The sequence below is a fragment of the Thunnus thynnus genome, chromosome 10, assembly GCF_963924715.1.
Source record: "Thunnus thynnus chromosome 10, fThuThy2.1, whole genome shotgun sequence".
NCBI classification, from domain to species: domain Eukaryota; kingdom Metazoa; phylum Chordata; class Actinopteri; order Scombriformes; family Scombridae; genus Thunnus; species Thunnus thynnus.
In genome coordinates, this window is record NC_089526.1 from 21371140 (window position 1) to 21390553 (window position 19414).

The window sequence follows — 19414 nt, forward strand, 5'->3', positions numbered from 1 at the left end:
TGTCTTTCCTCGGTTCCATTTTCATTAGATTCTCATAATTATATTGCATCAATGTGTTTTCAATGCATCTCTTTTTACTTTTGAGAGCTCAACAACATTCTGCATTAACATAAACAGCCTGAATAAATGCATTCAGGTTGGTTTTCTTCACATCTTCCTCTCTAATCTCCAGTTTACTGGTGTGATCCAAGACCTGTTTCCACTTAGCTGAAACCTTTCTGCAGCTGCAACACACAAACACACATAAATACAAGTTTTAGTGATTACACCTGTGTGTGAGTAAGCCTATGTACGTGTATGTGTACTCATGTTATCGTTGCTGTGGAAAGGCTCCAGCTATAGATGAGCGTCACTCATACATATACATTTCTCAGTCAGTGAACATTATGACCCGCGGTATACAGCTGGTGAGTGAGCCTTGCAGTCAAATAAGCAAGAGTACACCAATAAAAGTTCCCACCATCTCCCATTTGTTTCACAACCCATTTATCCACCAGCAGTCAATGATGCATAACACACATCTAGACAATGTCTCAGGTTTTGCTGCAGGTCTGGAAAGTTTTGGGTAACATGGAGAGACCCATCATGAAATATGCATGGGATGAAATTACCAATGGAGAAAGGAAGGAAATCCTATAAAAGTTTCTGTGTTGGCTAAAAGTTATATTAACCCAGAAGTAAAATCATATAACAACATATCGAAACTGTCTCTTATCTGTTTTACTGTTGCCCCATCTCAGCCCGGACCTGCCCCCAGTTCACCACCTTCTGCTTCTCTCTGAGTAAATCTCTCTATCTTTGACTCTGTTCCTTGAACCTAGTCAAAGTGATGGATGCAACCCAGTGAACTTTATAAAAGTGCTTGTTATATGATGTTCTACATCTAAGGAACTGCTTCAAAATCACTTGTATTTTATGTGAGAGTTACACTTCTCTGAATCCGACGCAGAGCACAGCGAGTAGCAGATCAAGTGGTGAGTTAAAGACAGACAGTTGACCTTGGCTCGTAATCTCATTTGAGCAACTTGACCACATAGTTAAGCCTGATGGGGGCTCTCCATTACATCTGCTTCCTCAGGAGCTTGTGCAGAGATTTGATGTATTATCAGAGAGGGATTTTTTTATTGCTATATGTTCTCGCTTTTCAAAAGTAATTCTTACTCTGTAACCCAACTGTCTAGGAACCTGACTTTTTAATCAAACAAACTGCCAGTACAGATTGTCTTGAAACAATAAATGTGCAAAGCAGAGACACAGAAATAAAACGTTTACTTAAAATTTCATGAGAACGTGCAGTACAGTACCTCTGGCAGGAGATGTCATTTCTCTTAAAAATCATCCTCAGTGTTTGAGAGACTGGGGACTTGTGTCAAACTTCTGTCTCTGAATGCAAACTAACCAGAAAATCTGTATCTTAGTGTGTGTACTAAAGTCAGACACGTTTGCATTCTTATTTGCTGCAATCAGAGTCAGAGTCAGACTGGGGCCGTGCCCAGTGCAGAAAACATTTTCTGTTTGAAATACCAAAAAGATTTCCTCACTTAGAATAACCTTCCTCTGTGTGTTTTGGCACCGACTGATTGGCTATAATTTCCTTTGTGTGACGCCTTTCTATTTTGATTCTGATATAGTGAAAAAGTTATCCAAAGAGCCTCTCAGAGAGCAACAAGTTAACATCCTTTTAGTGAAGCAAAATACTGAGAGACATGCAGCTTATTAACACTGATGCTTTGTTTCAGCAGGCAGGTAAGTCGCTCTCCCACAAGGTCAGGGTCATAAACCTGCTGAGATGCGCAGTAAACAACACTTTCCTAGATCTCAGCACACACTGACTTAACTAATTTGACTGCAGCTCTTTTAAGTCTTATCTGAATTCCTCTGTGCTGATTAATGTGCGCAAGTAGTAGCAGGAAGCCACTGCAGCTACTGGATGCTTGTTTGGGAACATGATAAATTGTTTACAGCCTTGTCGCTACAGTAGCTGAAAGGCCGTCAGATCGAATCTCTCAAGACCTTCTGCCAGAGTTAGATGGAGATATCAGCAGAGTTGACTCTGCTGCTTTGTTGCTATTCCCCTGAGGGTTTTTTTGTGGTAGCTGCAGCAGTAGAGGCTGATTCTCTAGCAACACACCCCAATGCACAAGATTCTTTCCTCCAGTGCTGCTCCACCTAGCGACAGAGACCAGGAGATGTCCAGAGAGAGATAATGAAACAAGTCTGCTCTTCGCTCCTCTTTCATTAGTCATTTCAACGCGCCCTCTCCGGCTTCTCCTAGGGCACTGTCTGAAGAGTTGCTCCTCTGCACTGATTATTCATTCGAAGTTATTATGCTGAGAGAGCAAGCCAACAGTGAAGTGGGCTTCAGCCGTGCATCTGTCTCCTTAATAGCCCAGAAAGCACTGTAGTTGTCCATCATTTTATGCAAAGAACCAATATCCTAACCAAAATATATACTCAATTTATACATTTAATCACACAGACAATATTTAGAGAATGTAAACCAACTCATAAACTCAACTAATGTGAGGGGCTTTATCATTTATTGCTCTATTTTAGGCTCTGTTCCTGCCTTGTGCAATGAAAGTGGTGACTCTCATGGTAGATCGATATAGGAAAACATGTGAAGATGAAAATATCGTGTTCATCCCCTCCAGCTCCTGGCCAACACCTCACCCTCAAATGAAGATTTTTACTATTATTATTTACAGGTACACACAAGGTGGTTATTTACTCGTTTGTCATCCATTACAAGGTACACCTTGTAGGGTATGATCCCTAAGATATACTGTCAAAGAGTCGAATCAGTACAGTAAATCTCTTAAGCTACATGCCTATCATATTTTCTTTTTCAAATGATGAAAGCTCAGTTTCCAGACAAAGGCAATCTGTGTCTGGTACCTTTTGGCTGTCCTCCGCACAAACCTCAGTTTCCTAACTCGAGTGTCTTTCTCTTTCACATTTTCCACAGCTGCTGCCCTTGGCAACCTGGTGTCTGATCTGGCAGGACTAGGGTAAGGATTTCACACCACCACACGTGTTCGCACACAAGCACGCAGATAGACATGTGCAAGCATAGAAAGGTTACTGACCACTTTCGTCACTATCACGCTTTAAGTTTCTGCAAATCGTGGCAGCTTCCGGGGGGATGGACATTCAAATATCCTCATTCTCTCAAATGATGAAATGTTACAAAAGCATTCTGTCATTATTGTGTACATCCCATTGCACTGATATTACAGCATGCAGATATACAACTTATATACAGAGTCCACTATTTTTTTCTTGAATGACATTATGAAGTAGCATGTTTACCATCCCATCCTATTCTTTTCAGTGAAGGCTATATTGTTAACTTAGTATTAAACTGTAATTGTTAAATTGAGCCCAGTGGAAGATAAGTGTGAGCAGCAAGGGAGAAAATGAAATACAGCCACTAGAGGTCTGTTTTCCCGGAGGGCAACATGTCTGTGGTTCTGCAAAGAATAAAAAGGCATGTCTTGAATCAAGACTGTCTTAACACAGTTTGTATTGTCTTAACAGTCAACTGTTTTTGAGTTAAATAATGTGACAGTTGTAGAAAAAGAGACCTCATAGAAGCAAAAATTGTTCCTCATACTGCCTTTCCCATGTAGTTTGTGGGAAGGGCAACACTGTTTTAAAAATGTATCTAAATCCTAAATAATTTAACAAATGAGTTAAGAATCTTTATGTGTGAACAGTGTTGCTCATCCATTGCAATTATGTCGCGTTATTAATATTATTTATTGTTGATCTGTAGGCGGCTCGAGGCTGATTCACATTCTGACAATCTGTAATGTATTGGAGCAAATGTGGGGATTGTGCAACACTGTTAAGACGAAAGACTGTTCTGACATGGCCTTAATATATTGTTGCTGAGTTACTGGAACAGAAATTTCAGAAAAAAATATATTTAAAAAAATCCAACTTCACTAAAATAGCTTCATTAATGCAAGCCGGGATTCATAAAGTGTTTTGTCTCCTCCAGCTTTCGTCATTTTTATTTTGCTTGCGCTCACAGACACAAAGTAAAACAAAACTGCCTACAGACTGTTTCTTCTTCCGCTCACCCAAAATCATGATGCAAAACTGAAATGACTGACATGTCTAATCGCAGCTGCCTGCTACAGCGGATGTGTCTTGGATCCCTAGGGATGATCCAAATGTCTTATAGGATTTAATCAGCTGATTCACACCTGTTATCCACTTCAATGCCTCCTAGTGGACACAGGGACCGTAATCAGCTTCCTAACCTGCTTCATACTTTACTGACCATAATGCTTAAAGTAATAGATGAAGCTTCCAACCATGTGCTTTCAACATCCTATTAGTTGTGTTTCAGTGATTGTTAGTAATATAACAAATAATTATTCTTCTACATTTAAAAACAGTCGGCAAGACACACAAGGTAACAACAGGACAAACAGAAAGGCAACTGTACAAATGAATAACTAGGTAGGATCATACAGACATGGAGAGACACACTGAGAAAGTGGAACGATGCCTTTGTGTTGGTACCATTTCAGCGTGATGGATTAGTCAAGTTGTTCTGGCCTCTGTACACGCTCCCAGCAGACACACACACACACATAGTTTTGCATTTGCTTGTGTGTCTGTGTTTGCCACTCAATCATAATTGGATAGTTGAGCCCTTGTGGCCAGTTTGTCAAGGTGAGACTAGATTAGACCAGACAAGAGAGGTGTTATATTTTATTTTGATAGATTTACAGTGCTGAGTGTGAAGGCTGTTTGTCTGCTACACAGAATCTGAATGAAGCTCGTGCAGGTGTCCTTCACAGCAGTATTTACATTACAGCTCATGTTCATTTCAAAGAGGAAACGCTGAAGTGCAAACATTTAAACCCTGTGCGTTAGATTCCTCTGGGAGTCAGTGGCACTTTAGTTGAGAGGGTGAATCAGCAGCTGAGGAGGTTGTGGGTAAATTGTGACTCAGAAGCTGACAGATAAGAAGACCCCAGATGCCTTTTAACTGTAAACTTGTCGCAGTTTTTGTAATTGGTTTGCTCAGGTCCACAGTGCTGAATTACAAGTGAAGCATTTAAATAGTGAATAGCTTGTTGGACTGACTTTTACCCCACCACATTAGAGAAATTGGTGGTTTGATTGGGTTAAAACAATTCCTGATTCCTGTGCTTGTAAGCATGATTTACTGTTTTATTTAGTGGTTTTACAGGCTGACAGCAAATGACAAAAGTCATGTTTTCTAGGTTGTCCTCGCTCCTTACAAGCCGCACTGTAGTTCACTTGGAAGAAGATCAAGATCCCCACTTTCAGGCAGTCAAGGTGTAATAATCATCTGCCCAAATGAGCCAAATTAGAAGCTCTACAGATTGATTAAAATGCTGCCAATATGCGTGGTGTGAACTTGTGCTTCATCCAGTCAAAAAGTGTGAATAGGTGTGCTACAGAAACCCTGCAGTAGTGCTATGTTGTGCTTTCGATCACACTGTGTGGAGTGGAAAAAGAGGTGAGCATGCTTTAACACAACTATCTAGCGTTAGTCAGTGTTACCTGGGCAGTTTGGTTGATATTCATACTGTATATGCGCTCTCTAAACTATTACTGGATTTTAATAAGTGACCTTTTTATATTTCTATGGAAGCAATCCAACATTTTTACACACAATAAGACTATAATATATATATATATATATATACATTTCTTAGCTATCCAGTGGTTATTTTTTTATTTTCTCAAGAGACTTTCATGTAATTCTACTTGTCAAATGGACTAACAGGGAACACAGAGATAAGAGCATGGATGACAAGTCCTAAACAAACCTCAGCTCATGTACTCATTAGCCCACTGCACCACTAGCAAGACACAGACACCTGCTTCTCTGCCAGGTTGTTATTTTTCAGTCGTGTAATCCAGCAGCAGAAATAGATGTAACTGTCACTACAGCATGCTCCTTTAGAGTCTCTATGGTCAATATTGTAGTGATTACGTTGCAATGATTGTTTGTAAATCCTCCCACTCAACGTCTGCTTTCCTTAACCAAGAGACAGTGACTGAGCTCTGCTCTGCCTCCCTGCTCTTGTAGAGAATGTCCTGTGTGTTTGTATGTGTGTGTGTGTTAGTGTGTTGGTGCCTGTGAGGAGCAATGCATTCATATCCATCTGTGTGTATGTATGTGTGTGTATTTTGCATGTGTATGGGGTTCATCCTCGGGTGAATAAGTAAGATTTTCCTCGGTGCATGTGTGTGTTTTGACAGATGTAGGAAACCAGCCGAATCTCACTGAAGTCAGTAATTTAGCTCATGAGTCACTCTGACGTTCGACCAGTTGTTAGTGATGCTCCTGCCTGATTTAGTTTCAGCTGCTGTTTGGTTCACTTATGACCACGATGCATCAGTAGCTTTCTTGGGCAGACAAGGAGCCCAGTAAATCTTTATTGCACAAGGACAAGAACACACACGAGTGGGCTCTAGGGAGTAAAAATAGAGGAAATGTTGGTAGCGTATACAGGCAGGACCCAAATTTGATTCCCAGCCTCTTCCTTGATTGTGACACATAACCCTGTGTTGTCATGTCGGTTTATACTTAATCCTTATTGCATAAATTGGGGCATATTCCATGACCTGCTATTATAATAAGCTTATAAAGTCAATGAATTAACGGAGGATTTATAGTAACATTTTTATGATTGTTTTTCCTTATATGTTTGTGAGGATTAACAATAATGTGATGCTTCACTGATCCCCTTAGGGACAATCTAATTATGATTGCCTTCTATTAAAGAGGTTTAAAGCCCATCATACTGTTATAGATCAGAGCGGATTAAGAGTTTTGCACAAGGACACTTCAGATGCTTGTTGTCAAGTTCAGAATCCTGCCATATTTACCATCAACTGTAGCACACTGATTATTATAACATGTTTGATCATTATAGTTCTCTAGACTTAGATCCACATCTCTGGCAAAGGTGACTGTTGTATCAAACTGTTATCATCTCACTGATATCGCTGTAACTTGAGATCAGATATGCCTTTTAACAGTAGAACACAGTTTGTTATTGTCCACACAATCAATCAATATTGAAATGTATTCCGAAAAGGGAACACAAACCAGATTTCATCAGTTGTTTCCAGCAAATTCAATGGCTGAGATGATAAAATGTTGATTGCTTGTGATGCAGCCAGGTTGAGTTTCAGCTTGCTGTGTTCTTCTCACACAGCGAACCCCCTCACTCACGCTAAGAAATGATCATAGGACTTAAGTCACTCTTCTTTCACCTAATTTCATCATTTCCGTATTTTGAACACTGCAGTATTGTTTTCTAATGTAGACCTGATTTTTTTTTTTTTGCCCTCTGCTGTTGCAATTGTTTGAAATAGTGTGCCAGAATTTGACTTAAGTAAAAATTATTAATGCCATTTGCAATGTTTGTAATTATTGTCATTTGTTATATTCTGTAATGATACAAAAATGGGAAAACAAAAGTTTATTCTTTAACTAAGATGCTGTGGACATACACTTCAGGTGCATGCACACGCACACAGGTTTCCTCTGTTTGTCTTATCTTACTCTCAAATATGCTTCTTGCCACTTATCATCCCCCTGACTGGAGAGCTCCAGCTGCAGCTCATTTGTGTGTGCAGTGAACTGAGGATCCATTAATGCAAGTGACTGAACCAGACCCGAGTCAAAATATTGACTTGAATTTCATTTCTCACACTGGAACTGCCTGACCCGCTAAATATTTTCAACTTTACACATCACAGTAAAATGCAGCAGCTTTTCAGACGTTTTAAATTGTATTGGTCATAACACTGTAACCATGTTTGTATTTGCAATTAGTTAAATATGTATAGTGTAAAAGCAAGCCTTTTAGCAAGTGCCCATTTTAATCAGAGCTGACCACATTGTAAACCCAGCTTTATGAAGTGTCTCTCTGCTATTCTCCGGTCAATTGTAACAGAGACAAAGAGCTGCACCAGCCTCTTCGTCACAGTCTGGCTCTATGTCCCTTCCCACTTCGCCAAGTCCCTCAGTTGCCATTCTCCACCAATCCACCAGATGCCCTCAGACTTTCCTCCTTGCTTTCTCGATCCTGCCACTCCCATCTGTTCTGCAGTCACTGCCATCATCTCATTGCCCTCACCTGAGTTTCTGTCACAGGTGATGTGTATTAATCAGCAGGGGAAGGACCCAAATGCAGACTATTGAGGCAGGCAGGTGCAGTTCAGTGAGTTTACTGTCAAAAAGGATCTGGGCTGGTATATGAAGTAAGTGGCTGATGAGGGAATGAGGTGCAGGTGAGGAGATGGACAGGGAAGCTCAGGTTAGGGCAATGAGGTTGATAGCAGTGAGTGCAGGGCAGATGGGAGTGGCAGGATCTAGAAAGCAAGGAGAAAAGTCTGAGGGCATCTGGTGGACTGGTGGAGAATGGCAACTGAGGGGCCTGGGGAAGTGGGAATGCAGCTGGAGGAAGGGACATAGAGCCAGACTGTGACATTCTTAGATGCTGCAGTTTATCCAAAATAAGACTTTGCGTCAGCTGAGTTTTTGTTTTTGTTTGTTTTTTTAGCATCAGCTGCTGTTGGAGAGTTCAATCTTTGCATGATGTTTTTTTATGTATTATGTGACACATTTTAGTCCTCTTGCCAGAAACTAATTGCCTTTTTAAACTTATACTTTCATATACCCACCTGCTACAGTAGGTTGTGTGAGTCACATCCTACCTGGACTTTGTGTGTTCTTTAGGGTTTCCTGTGTTTCACTTCCGTTGTCAAGTCCTTCTGTTCATGGTTATTCTTGGATGGTTAGTGTAGGTTATATTGAGAGTGTGTGTTTTCTGGGTTTTGGTTTTCAGTTTGCTCTGTGTTCCTGCACTCCTCCCTGGCCTGTTTTTTTTTTTTTTTCTCCACACCTGCCCTGCATTTAGACTTGTTAGCCCTGCCCTGCTCCATTTTCCCCACACCTGCCCTGTGTTAGCCTCATCAGCCCTGCCCTGCTCCCTGTGTTTCCCCAGCCTATCAGCTCCCTGTATGTTCACACCCCTCTCCTGAGTTCTCCGCCCTTCCCCTCACCTGCACCTCATCTCCTTGTTAGTTCAGTTAGTTTTTAAATCCTGGTTTTCCGTTCAGTCTTTGTTGGATCATTTGTTCCGTGTTCTGTCTGTGTCTGTCCTAAAAAAAAGAAAGAAGGGTTTTTGTCAACCCTGCATGTCAGTCTCTGCATTTGGGTCCATTCTTGCTACTCTACACTCCACATGACAGTGTGTGCTATTTATGTTCATCCCCTCTATCTTAATATGGAACCACACGTTTGACTATAATCATGGCCAACAGTAACATTGTTCCTATTTTATCTATTGTGTTTTTTCCTTCTTACCCTCATTGTTATTCTTGTTGACATAAGATGTTTAGCCCCACTGAGAGCAGTATCTTCCATTTTCTCTCTCTCACTCTGGTCCATGGTAATCTATAAACTTTCTAAAGTGCACTTTTGGGTCAAGACACTGATAAACAGATCAGAACACGGAGCGGTGCTCTCTGGCTCTCCTGGCCAAATTAAAAGCAAACTTTTCATCACCTACCTCTCGCTGGTCGATTCACTGATGTACCTGCACAAAATCCTTTCAGTATATCACAAGAACCATAATACATCAGGATCAACATTTATTTGTATTTTCACATTTCTGTTTTTTATATATATATATTATATATCTTTAAGGGATGAAAATAAGTTGAATCTTACTTCATTATACTTATAAATACTTACTTCATTCAGTGACAGAAATCATCATCAACACATCTACATTCAGCACTAGTCAGACCAAACTTTCAGAACTGAAATGAACAATCAAAAAGTTTTGTATGATTGACGAGTATCTAACCTTACATCTCTGTTACTGAGTGATCATTGATTTCTGTGCGCTGCCAACTGTCTCCATGCTGTCATCTGTGTAAAGCACTGAAGAGTGCTGGAAATGATTTCATTTATATCCACACTGGAGGCTCTGTCACTCTATCTCTCTCTCTGGTATGAGACTGATATGTGGCATCCTGCTGGGTTTATGACAGATGGCTGCAACAAGAAGCAGACTGGAACATTAATCTGCTGATTTATTTTGTTATTATTGATTACTTTGTTTTCTTTGTTGCGCTGGGTGGGAAAGAGTCATTCCATGTGTGGTTTAATGAGTCATGCCACATAATGTAGAATATAATCGAAAGGAGACAATTATGTGAAACGGCAACAAAGCAAACATGAAAATGTGGTTGTAATTTAATCTATATATGATTTACAGAATTACCCATGAATCCTTGACAGGCTCGATTTCAGTATGCGTACAAGTGTGTGTGGCACATATGTGTTAAGTGATACATTTTATTGCCATAAGACATTGTGGTTATATTTATATGATTATAATGATATTTTACTTTTCTTTTTCTTTATATTTTAATAAAATCTGAAGGGCCATATAGCTACAACATGCACATCTTAACACATTATACTGACACTAACAGCTGTCTATAATGATTCACGTCTCTATTACTGACCTTTGTGCCCACCATCTCTCTCTCTGCTTGAACAGATTTTCCATCACATCAACTGTCAGAAAGGACAAAATGGTTCACTTGACAAAATGAGAGGATTAATAGTCGTTATCAGTTTCTTGCAGTACTCTTATGGCTCACTGAGGAGAAGTGACTCACTGTTGCAGCTCTCTTTTACAGTGCGGTGTTAAGTCTGATTTTCTTTTTTTTCCATCTGTTCCTCCTTGTCTTTAGGCTAGCAGGTTATGTGGAGGCCCTGGCATCTCGGCTGGGGATGCAGATTCCTGACCTGAGTCCAAAGCAGGCTGATATGTGGCAGACCAGAGTCAGCTCTCACTCGGTTAGTACCATGGTGTCGCAATCTGCAACCATTAACCTAGAATATGCTCTCTAACTGTCCCCGTCTTCTACTCTGAAGAGACCTTAATGTCTGTCCCACTTTCCCACTGTCTGAAACAACATTAACACCTTCAGAGTGGATATGAGTGAACCTGCTGCTGAGAGCATTTTAATCAAATTTGTTGTGTTTTTGCCTTGTAAGCAGCAAACCAGGTCACAGCTTTATACAGTGACAATAGAAACAGAAATCTCTGTGATGTGCACTTTCAGTCGCTCCTTCATTCTGCAAGAAAATTAGACCTGAATGATTTTTAGTGTGCTGTGACTGGTGAGGTGTGAAAAGTAATCAGCTGTAATTAAGTTGAGTGAAAGGTCATGCCAATAGTTCTGGCATATTGGGAATTAACTGTTTTGTTTTCTCAAAAACATATAGAATATGTGTCAAAGTGTGATGGGAAATCAATGTCTCGGTATTTGGAAATTTATTTGTTTGCAGGCTTGTCAGTCTTTCCTTGTAGCCTTTGCTTGTCTATTTCTTACAGTGAGCAGACCAAGGGCTGCGTAAAAAGATTCAGAACAATAAAATGATGACAGTTTCCTTGTTTATCAGCAAATCTAGACCAAACTGGTCTAAATGCTCAGACAAATCACGAGCAAGTATAATAGAATAAAAGGAGTAAGGATAGTTTCATTTAAAGTAGTAGTTTGGCTTGTAAGTCAAATGCAAAAGGCTCATTCACTAGAAATGACAGAGCTGTAGAGCTGTTTTTGTGTAGATTGTTTAAAACCCATTTTCTTAAACTGTAATTTGTCATGATTGTCTTCTCACTTCTAATTCTCCTGTGTGCAGGGTAAAGCCATTGGCGTTGGGATCGGCTGTATCCTCGGCATGTTTCCTCTTCTGTTCTTCAAGGATGACGATGAGAAGAAAGACGGACAGAAGGAGGCGCAGGAAAAAACACAACCACCTGCTACAACAGAGAGCAGCAAAAACTGAAACTGTCAGCTCAGCCGTGACAAATACTATTTGGAATCCATTAGAATACTTTAAACTGGGACTGATGGGCCTTACCTGGTGGAGTGGAGTGTATGGAAATGTCACCGAACCCCATACAATCTTAATTACTGGGTACTTTACCTTGTGAGGCTCAATCAAACTATGAAAGGTATTCTGAAGAGGATTTTAGATATTATTTGATTGTGAACTTAAGCACAGGGACCTGGCCGTCTCTTGAAGAGACAAGAGACCGTTGATTCATTGGACTGCTGCTACTTCAACTATTGCACCGTAACCTCGTCTTGTTTTGACTGACCGACACAAGCTGAAATTCATTTATCTAAAACACACTGCAGTGGCCTCTTTCACTCCTCTATTCTGAGTCTGTTGAATGGGACAAATATGATCCTCTCAGCACTTAGATAGTAAGATGACGAGTAAGGTGAGTGAGAGTTTAAATGCTCCCTAAAATGACACAACTAACTTTGGAACCAGTGCAAGAAAAAAACAATATCAGATCTCTTTCAGAAAAATTCTGCAAAGTATTTTGACATTTAAAGTTTCTTGTTTTCTTAGTAATTTATCAATTAATAGAGGAGGACTGAACAAAGAGCCATCATACAGTATATTTGGGTTTGGTTATGCAGTGTTAAAAACTGTGTGTGGGTGGTGAGGCTGATGAGTCAAGAAAAGAGGGTCACATTTGCATATAAGATGCACCCTTCCACATTAAGTACATTATTTTTCAGTTTAAAAAGCATGTCTGCCTTTTGATGATTTCAAAGTCTTAAACAGTCTGCCTCTCCAAGCTCCGTGACAAACAGACAGCTACTATTAGTGGAAATACAGGCGGTTAAATAGGTAACACCTGCTAGCTGCTGCTTTGGAATTTTTTTGTTTTTTCATTTGTGATGAAGCCTTTATTATATGCTTTTATGCTTTTATTCACCCAAAGCAGTAACTTGCACAAAATGTCTCCTGTGTATACTGTATGTAGATAGGTGCAGAACTACAAAATATAACCTTTTTAAAGTTTGGTACCTTCGTCAGATGAGCTGAGCAGAAAGGAGAGAGAGAAAGACACACAGAGCGAGGAAGAGACAGAAAGTAGCTGGAACAGAAAGATAAGAAATACCAACGCTGAACCACCTGAGATCTCTGTCCCATTTGCAATGACCTGCTGGCTCCAGTATCGTGTGATTTATCTCCTTCGGCTCTGCATCAGTCAACCTGCTGCAGAACATCTCTAGCATGCTTGGCGACTGAAGCTTCAAATTCACTTTCAATTATAGAGTAATAGCCAAGACCAGCTTGGAAATACTCATAACCATAGCTGAGTGATTGCTTTCAGTCTACATATATATATATTATAATGTCTTAGCTCTACTGCCCTCCACTGGTTGACAGTAAGAATTTTCTCTGTTTGCTACCACAGTCACACACTTCTCGTTTTAATTTATCACCTATTTGCTTTTCCTGTTTAATATTCAAAACCCTCGGTGTCAAGCTTCTCTAGCTATAATTTATCAATCTACCGCTTTATGATTATTGCTCTTTATCCTTGTTCTTCCTTTGATATGCAAACTAGGCAATCCCAGCATCTGACAGCCACGAAGCAGGAAGGCAGAGAGGATATATTTGGGATGATAACACACTACCATCCAATCCAAGTCTTAATTCTGCTGTCACTGATTTTTCCTAATTTATCTTTTGAAGAGTTCTGTTTTTTCAGCTGCTCAGCACAGGTTGCTTATCTCAGCAGCAGAACTGAAGACTCTTGTTTAAGGCGTTTAATCTGTTTAGAAGCGGGAATGAAAGCAAGCAGCTGTGTATCACTGAATGGAATTTCCTCTCAGAAAATGTATTTATTTTTGTTAGAATATTCAGACTTGTATTCATGTATGTTCTCACTGTATATTCTCCAGATCTTAATGGACAATGTGTTCAACAGCATTCTCCAACAGGAAGGACACTGCAGTTGATTTCTCTGTGTTATAGTGCATAACTAAACCCTCTAGACATGCTCTTAAAACACACTGACAAAAAAGACTTGCCCTGTATGAGATTGTTTTAGTAATTTATGATGTGGGTAATTGTGATCCTAAAAAGCGGTAAAAATGAAGAAAATGTATAATGACTTGAGCATATTTATGTAGTTAGGCTTTTTGATCTGATTGCTTGATCTCCACTTTGCATGCACTAATAATAAAAAAAAACTATTGTACATGTTTACTTTGCTATAATATTAATAAAAAACTTGAGTATGTTCTAAAATTATGCATTACAGCAGGATCCGAAAACATAGAAAACATGAGTAACTCAGGCTGAATTAACATGCTAAAGATTAGATCTTTATGGTCAAAAATACATATATTTTTATGGCTGTCTTAATAGGAATGAAGCAAATGATATCTCCCTTTGTAGACTATAAACACCAGGATCATGGAGGTAGTGCAGATGGCAACAGGGCCCTCTGCTGGGATGTGAACTGGAACATACAGTGCAGAGATTTGAACCCTACATTGAGCAGAATGTTTTGAGAAACACAGGCTTTTATACAGTAGTTTCCGGTAATAGTAGCAGTTTGTCCCCTTGCATTGTATCATTCAATTGACTGTCTTAGTCCTTTTAGTCAGTCGCAGTAAGAAAATATAATCTCAGTGTCAAAATAATTTTGGAAGCTCCTATCCTTTTCCTAAATTGACTTTGCACTGTACCACCAATATGTATTTGTAGTATGTTGTAAGAGGGAACGCATAAAAGATTCAAAAGTCAGCTCAAAGTCAATGCATTATCTTGAATTGATGTAATTTTGTTTTTAAAAAGACAGGTGGAAGATGACTGGAAAAGCACATTAAATTATTCTTCAAGGGATGCTTCCTTGGTGTTTTAAATATGTTGCAGGTGCATGAGTGCATGACAGCTATACCTTGGTTTATTTTATACCTGTTGGTATTTTTGTAAAAGCTGGCTGCTAATATTCACTTTGTTGATACAAGTGCAGACGATAAAATTTGAAATTACTTTGAGGTTCTTTTTGCTTTCAGTGTTTTTATGGACCTGTCCACAGCATGAATCCTAAAGACTTCAGTGATCCACTACTTTTCCTGTAGTGCCAGCAGCTGGTCAAACCGTAAATTTATCCACTGGAATATCTCAAGTACCACTAGATGGATTGACACAAAATTTTGTATAGATATTCATGGCTCCCAGAGGATGAATCTCATGACTTTGACCAAACCTGTGCAGATAATCTGAGATTGAGATTGAGATGAAATATGCATATCATGGGTTAAAAAAAACCCTGATTTATACCCATGTTCTTATGCATTTGCAGCACTATCACATTTTTTGCTCTCTTCATTTATTTTAAAAATATTAGTTGTACTTTCTGTGAATAGTATTGGACAATAATAAAATATGACTATAAGTCACTCCTCAGGATAGAGAAATGGTCAACTCACCACTTTCTCCTCCTGCCGACTCTGTTTCCTGGCAGGTCGAGGTTCTCAAATGTAAACATCGGAGTAAACATCAAGGAAAAGGTGGAGAGGATAAACACCAGCTACGATTCCGACCACAGAGACAAGCAAGACCATCTCTGCATCCATCTCAACATCAGAGGAAACACAGAGGTAAACGTGGAGGGATTAAACAGGAGCCGCAGTCCTGGCCACATGGATCTTCATCGCCAAGCATCCTGATAGCCAATGTATAGGCACTGGATAACAAACTGGACGACCTCTCTGCATGAGTTTCCCAACAGGATATCAGGAACTGCAATGTGAGACTCAGTCTGTCATGGCATACATTAGACACCATAGCACACATCCTCCACACCACCCACCATCTCACCTGGACAAGAAAGGGAGCTATGTGAGATTACTGTTCATTGACTACAGTTCAGTGTTTAACACCACTGTCAAATGCCAAGAGAAGTCACTTTTTTCTGAATAATGTGAATTCAGAGACATAAGACTAAGAAATCAAGAGGCTGTGCATTGCCCCTTTCTAATGTGTGAATTTAAAACAAGCAATCTTAAAAGCTTCAGCTGCTACAGAAGTATAAAAGACAAAAATCATACACTAAAGGAGATTTGAACTTCTGTAAGAGGAAATTCTGAATCTCATGCCATTGATCAACCATTTGACGTCTATCTTGAGGCAGAGACTTCATCACAAAGTGGTCTAAAGTCATGTGAAAATGGTAGGGCAGATTGTGTAGAAGATGTATATGTTGAGACACTGGAACACAAACTTGCATCTCTTTTTCTGTGCATGCAAACAGTGTTATGGGTTTCTAAAAGTGCAATCCAAAAAATAGCTGAAGACTTTCATGACATTCTGCACTTTTCCAAATTTCATTCTCTTCAAAGAATCAAAGAGGTGCTTACGAAACAATATTGAAATAGATGATTGTGTTGCTCAGGAAGTTAATGAGGCAATCTCATCCTGGTTCATGGAGCATTAAAGGTCTTACAGACCGTTTTAGCTGTTAATCCCATATACACCTCATTTGGATGCAAGAGCTCACACAAACATTTTATGCCCTCATAAAATCAGAGCCCAATTGATTGTCTATGGAGCAGCCCCAGATTTCACATCCTGGTGACGTCACCAGCAAGTCCTCTCTCTGACTTCTATGTATGAGTTGGGCTCAAAACTCAAAAATCTATGGGGGGTTACTTGAAAAAAAGATGTACAGATGGGGATGCTGAACAAATCTGTAGCATTTAATACAACTTCACCTGTAGGTGGCGCTACAAGATTTAAAAAATGAGCTGATAAAGCAGCAGCAGCTTTCTACAATAATAGAGAGTTGGCTCATGTCTGCCTGGAGTATGGAGTATGGAGTGGAGTATGACTTTTCACCCATCCTCATCCAGCAAATCAAGAGAGTGCTTCGCTCTTAAACGCTAACAAGACCAAGGGACACATCAACAATAGAGGTGGGCAAACAATATGTCAGCCAATGACAATTTAGGGCCAAGCTGTAGAGGTGATAAGTAGTTTTAAATATTTAGGAATGATTTTAGACATCAACTTACATTTTAATGAACACTTCTTACATTTTCAAGAAGGCAATGCAAAGACTGTTTCTTTTAAGGAAATTAAATGGCTTTGATGTCATGAGCAAAGAAGTCATGAGGAGGGTTTACACCAGTCAAGTGGAAAGTATAATTTCCTACAACATCACATGCTGGTACAAAAATTTAGGGGCTAGAAGCAAAAGCAAGCTCACAAAAACAGTTATTATTAGAGATTATTAGATTATACAGAACCCCCAGAGACAGTTGGTGGAGCTGTACACCACACAAAGCAGGAGGAAAACATTAATAGTTAAGGACCCTTCACATCCTCTGTTTAATGAATTTGAAAAACTCCCTTCTGGAAGATGATATAGAGTACACACAGCAACAAAAGACATCTTTAAGAGATCTTTTATTCCATCCTATGTTATCTTACTAAACAAATGACTTCTTATTAGTTATTACTGCTGCTGTTTTTATGACGTCTATGTAAGATATGTACTTATTGTTATTATTTAGCACTTCTATCCCAAATGTTTATTATTACAGGTCCACTTATTTATTGTCTTTATCTCATGTATTTTAACCCATGGCAGAGGAAGTATTTAAGTGTATTCATATCTGTGAAGCCAAAAACGAAATACCACATGAGTGGACAATAAAGATGTCTATTCTTTATAGTGTTCAAAGATTAATTATTGCTTTCTGTCAGTGCTATGCTATGTATATTCAAGTATGAACATGTGTAAAAAAAACAAAAGAGAGAAATTTAAATGATTTCATAGGAAAAATATAATATAGAGAAAAATAATAAAGTGTGTTTCTGTGCGATGTTTTTGATTTTATCTGCTTTGATTAAACAGTTATCACCTGGCTGCAAACATCTGGCCTGGTAAATGAGGACTTTGCCAGAACATTCTGAGTGATTATTTCATAAATCATTATTCTTATTCATCTCTAAAGTTTGATTATCGGTTTACATGTAAGTTTCATTCAAAGTTTCAAACATTTAAGCCTTTAACTCAAAAGAATATTTGAAGGACATTTTATTACACAGACAAGTGAGATATTCAGCATTAGACATTCAGAGGTGTGCGTCCTTAACATTGGTTTTGAATCAGACAAAATAGATATCTGTTCATCTCTCAGTCAGTGACCTCGAGAGAAGTTCTGGTGAATTCAAAATGTCTCATTTTTCAGTATCAGTATGTCAAAACTCCCTGGATGACTGTGGATAGAAACACAGGTCTTTTCAGTTATTCTGATTGATCAGACCTCTGCTTAGGCTGAAGTTTCGCTGCGTTGTACCACCTTAACAGGTGTAACAGGTAGCAGATGTCAATCAAGCCCACACCTGTACGCACCCACACAGTCCTGAGAAGAGGTCTGATCATGCAAAAGAAGTGGAAACACCTGTGGGTGTGTACTGCAGGTAAGAAAGGCCTTTATACGTTCTTAAACAAGCTTCCAGTATGATGAGTTAGGTTTGAATTTACGCAACACACAGTTTTAATGTGCTGTCTTAACAATGGAGCTCTCTTTTACCAAATGAGAAACATTTATTTTGGCTGCTGACATTAGTTCACTGAAATCAGATAAAATTCTTTCTTTTTTTGTGGCTAACTGTACCTTAATTTTGCTTTATGCTCATTAACTTTTTAGGTTGCACCTCGTTGGCTACTACTACTCAAACTACTGTATATTATATGATTAATCCATAACATAACAACCAACAACATTTGTGCAGTTAGTTTGTGAAATACGTTGTGTTGTTTTGCAGGATGTCTCCTTTTTGTCAAGGCATTTTTGACTCATGTAGTTTTAACCTACCAAAGGTGATGCAGACACTCATATGTTTAGCTGAGAAAGTAGTGAGACCAAATAACAACGATACATAATACTGAAAACACAATCAACTGATATATGAGATAATGTGCTGGTTCTTCAAGGAAAATGTATTGTGAAGTATTGGAAGATAATTGTTTTTGGACATTAGTCTTTCATTACGATCACTAAGAATAATGACTAAAATGTTAGAAAAACCAAATGTCTATGAGGAATTTTGATAACAGAATTTTTATAAAATTCGACACCTTTTGAAGAGATAATGAGTAGAAAATGCAAAATGAATGTAGACAGCATATTAGTCTACAAGGAGCAAAAACACAAGAACATGTTGCTAGTGGTTGGCTAAATGTTCATTACTCTTGCAAACAGGGGCCAACTTTCATTATTGCATCAAGAAAGGAAACTGATATTCTTTATTTGGTAAAGAGCATCCATTTAACAAAATTAGCTTTTGCCTTCTGGAAAAACAAGGTGCACTTTAACTTCCTGGCTCAACTCCAGAAAGGTAGTAGATTTACTGAAGCTGTGAAAATATGCTCTTTGTATATATATCTATATGGAGAGAGTAGTACACTGAGAGAATACAGTATGTTACTATGTTAAAGGGTTTTAAAGTTTGACTTCTATGTGCATATAAAATAAAACAACAAATGAA

The 19414-nt window shown here is 38.9% G+C and overlaps 1 protein-coding gene across 2 annotated transcripts in view; it reads left to right on the plus strand.

The window, feature by feature from the left end:
* LOC137191739 (transmembrane protein 65-like) overlaps positions 1–12376 on the plus strand; it is a 35333-nt gene extending 22957 nt beyond the window's left edge. For both annotated transcript variants that reach the window (XM_067602094.1, XM_067602095.1), the window contains exons 6-8: positions 2969–3011; positions 10780–10885; positions 11735–12376. In XM_067602094.1, the coding sequence (XP_067458195.1) occupies positions 2969–3011; positions 10780–10885; positions 11735–11881 (296 nt within the window). In that variant the 3' untranslated portion in view covers positions 11882–12376. The remainder of the gene's footprint in view (positions 1–2968; positions 3012–10779; positions 10886–11734) is intronic.
* The last annotated feature ends 7038 nt before the right edge of the window (positions 12377–19414 follow it).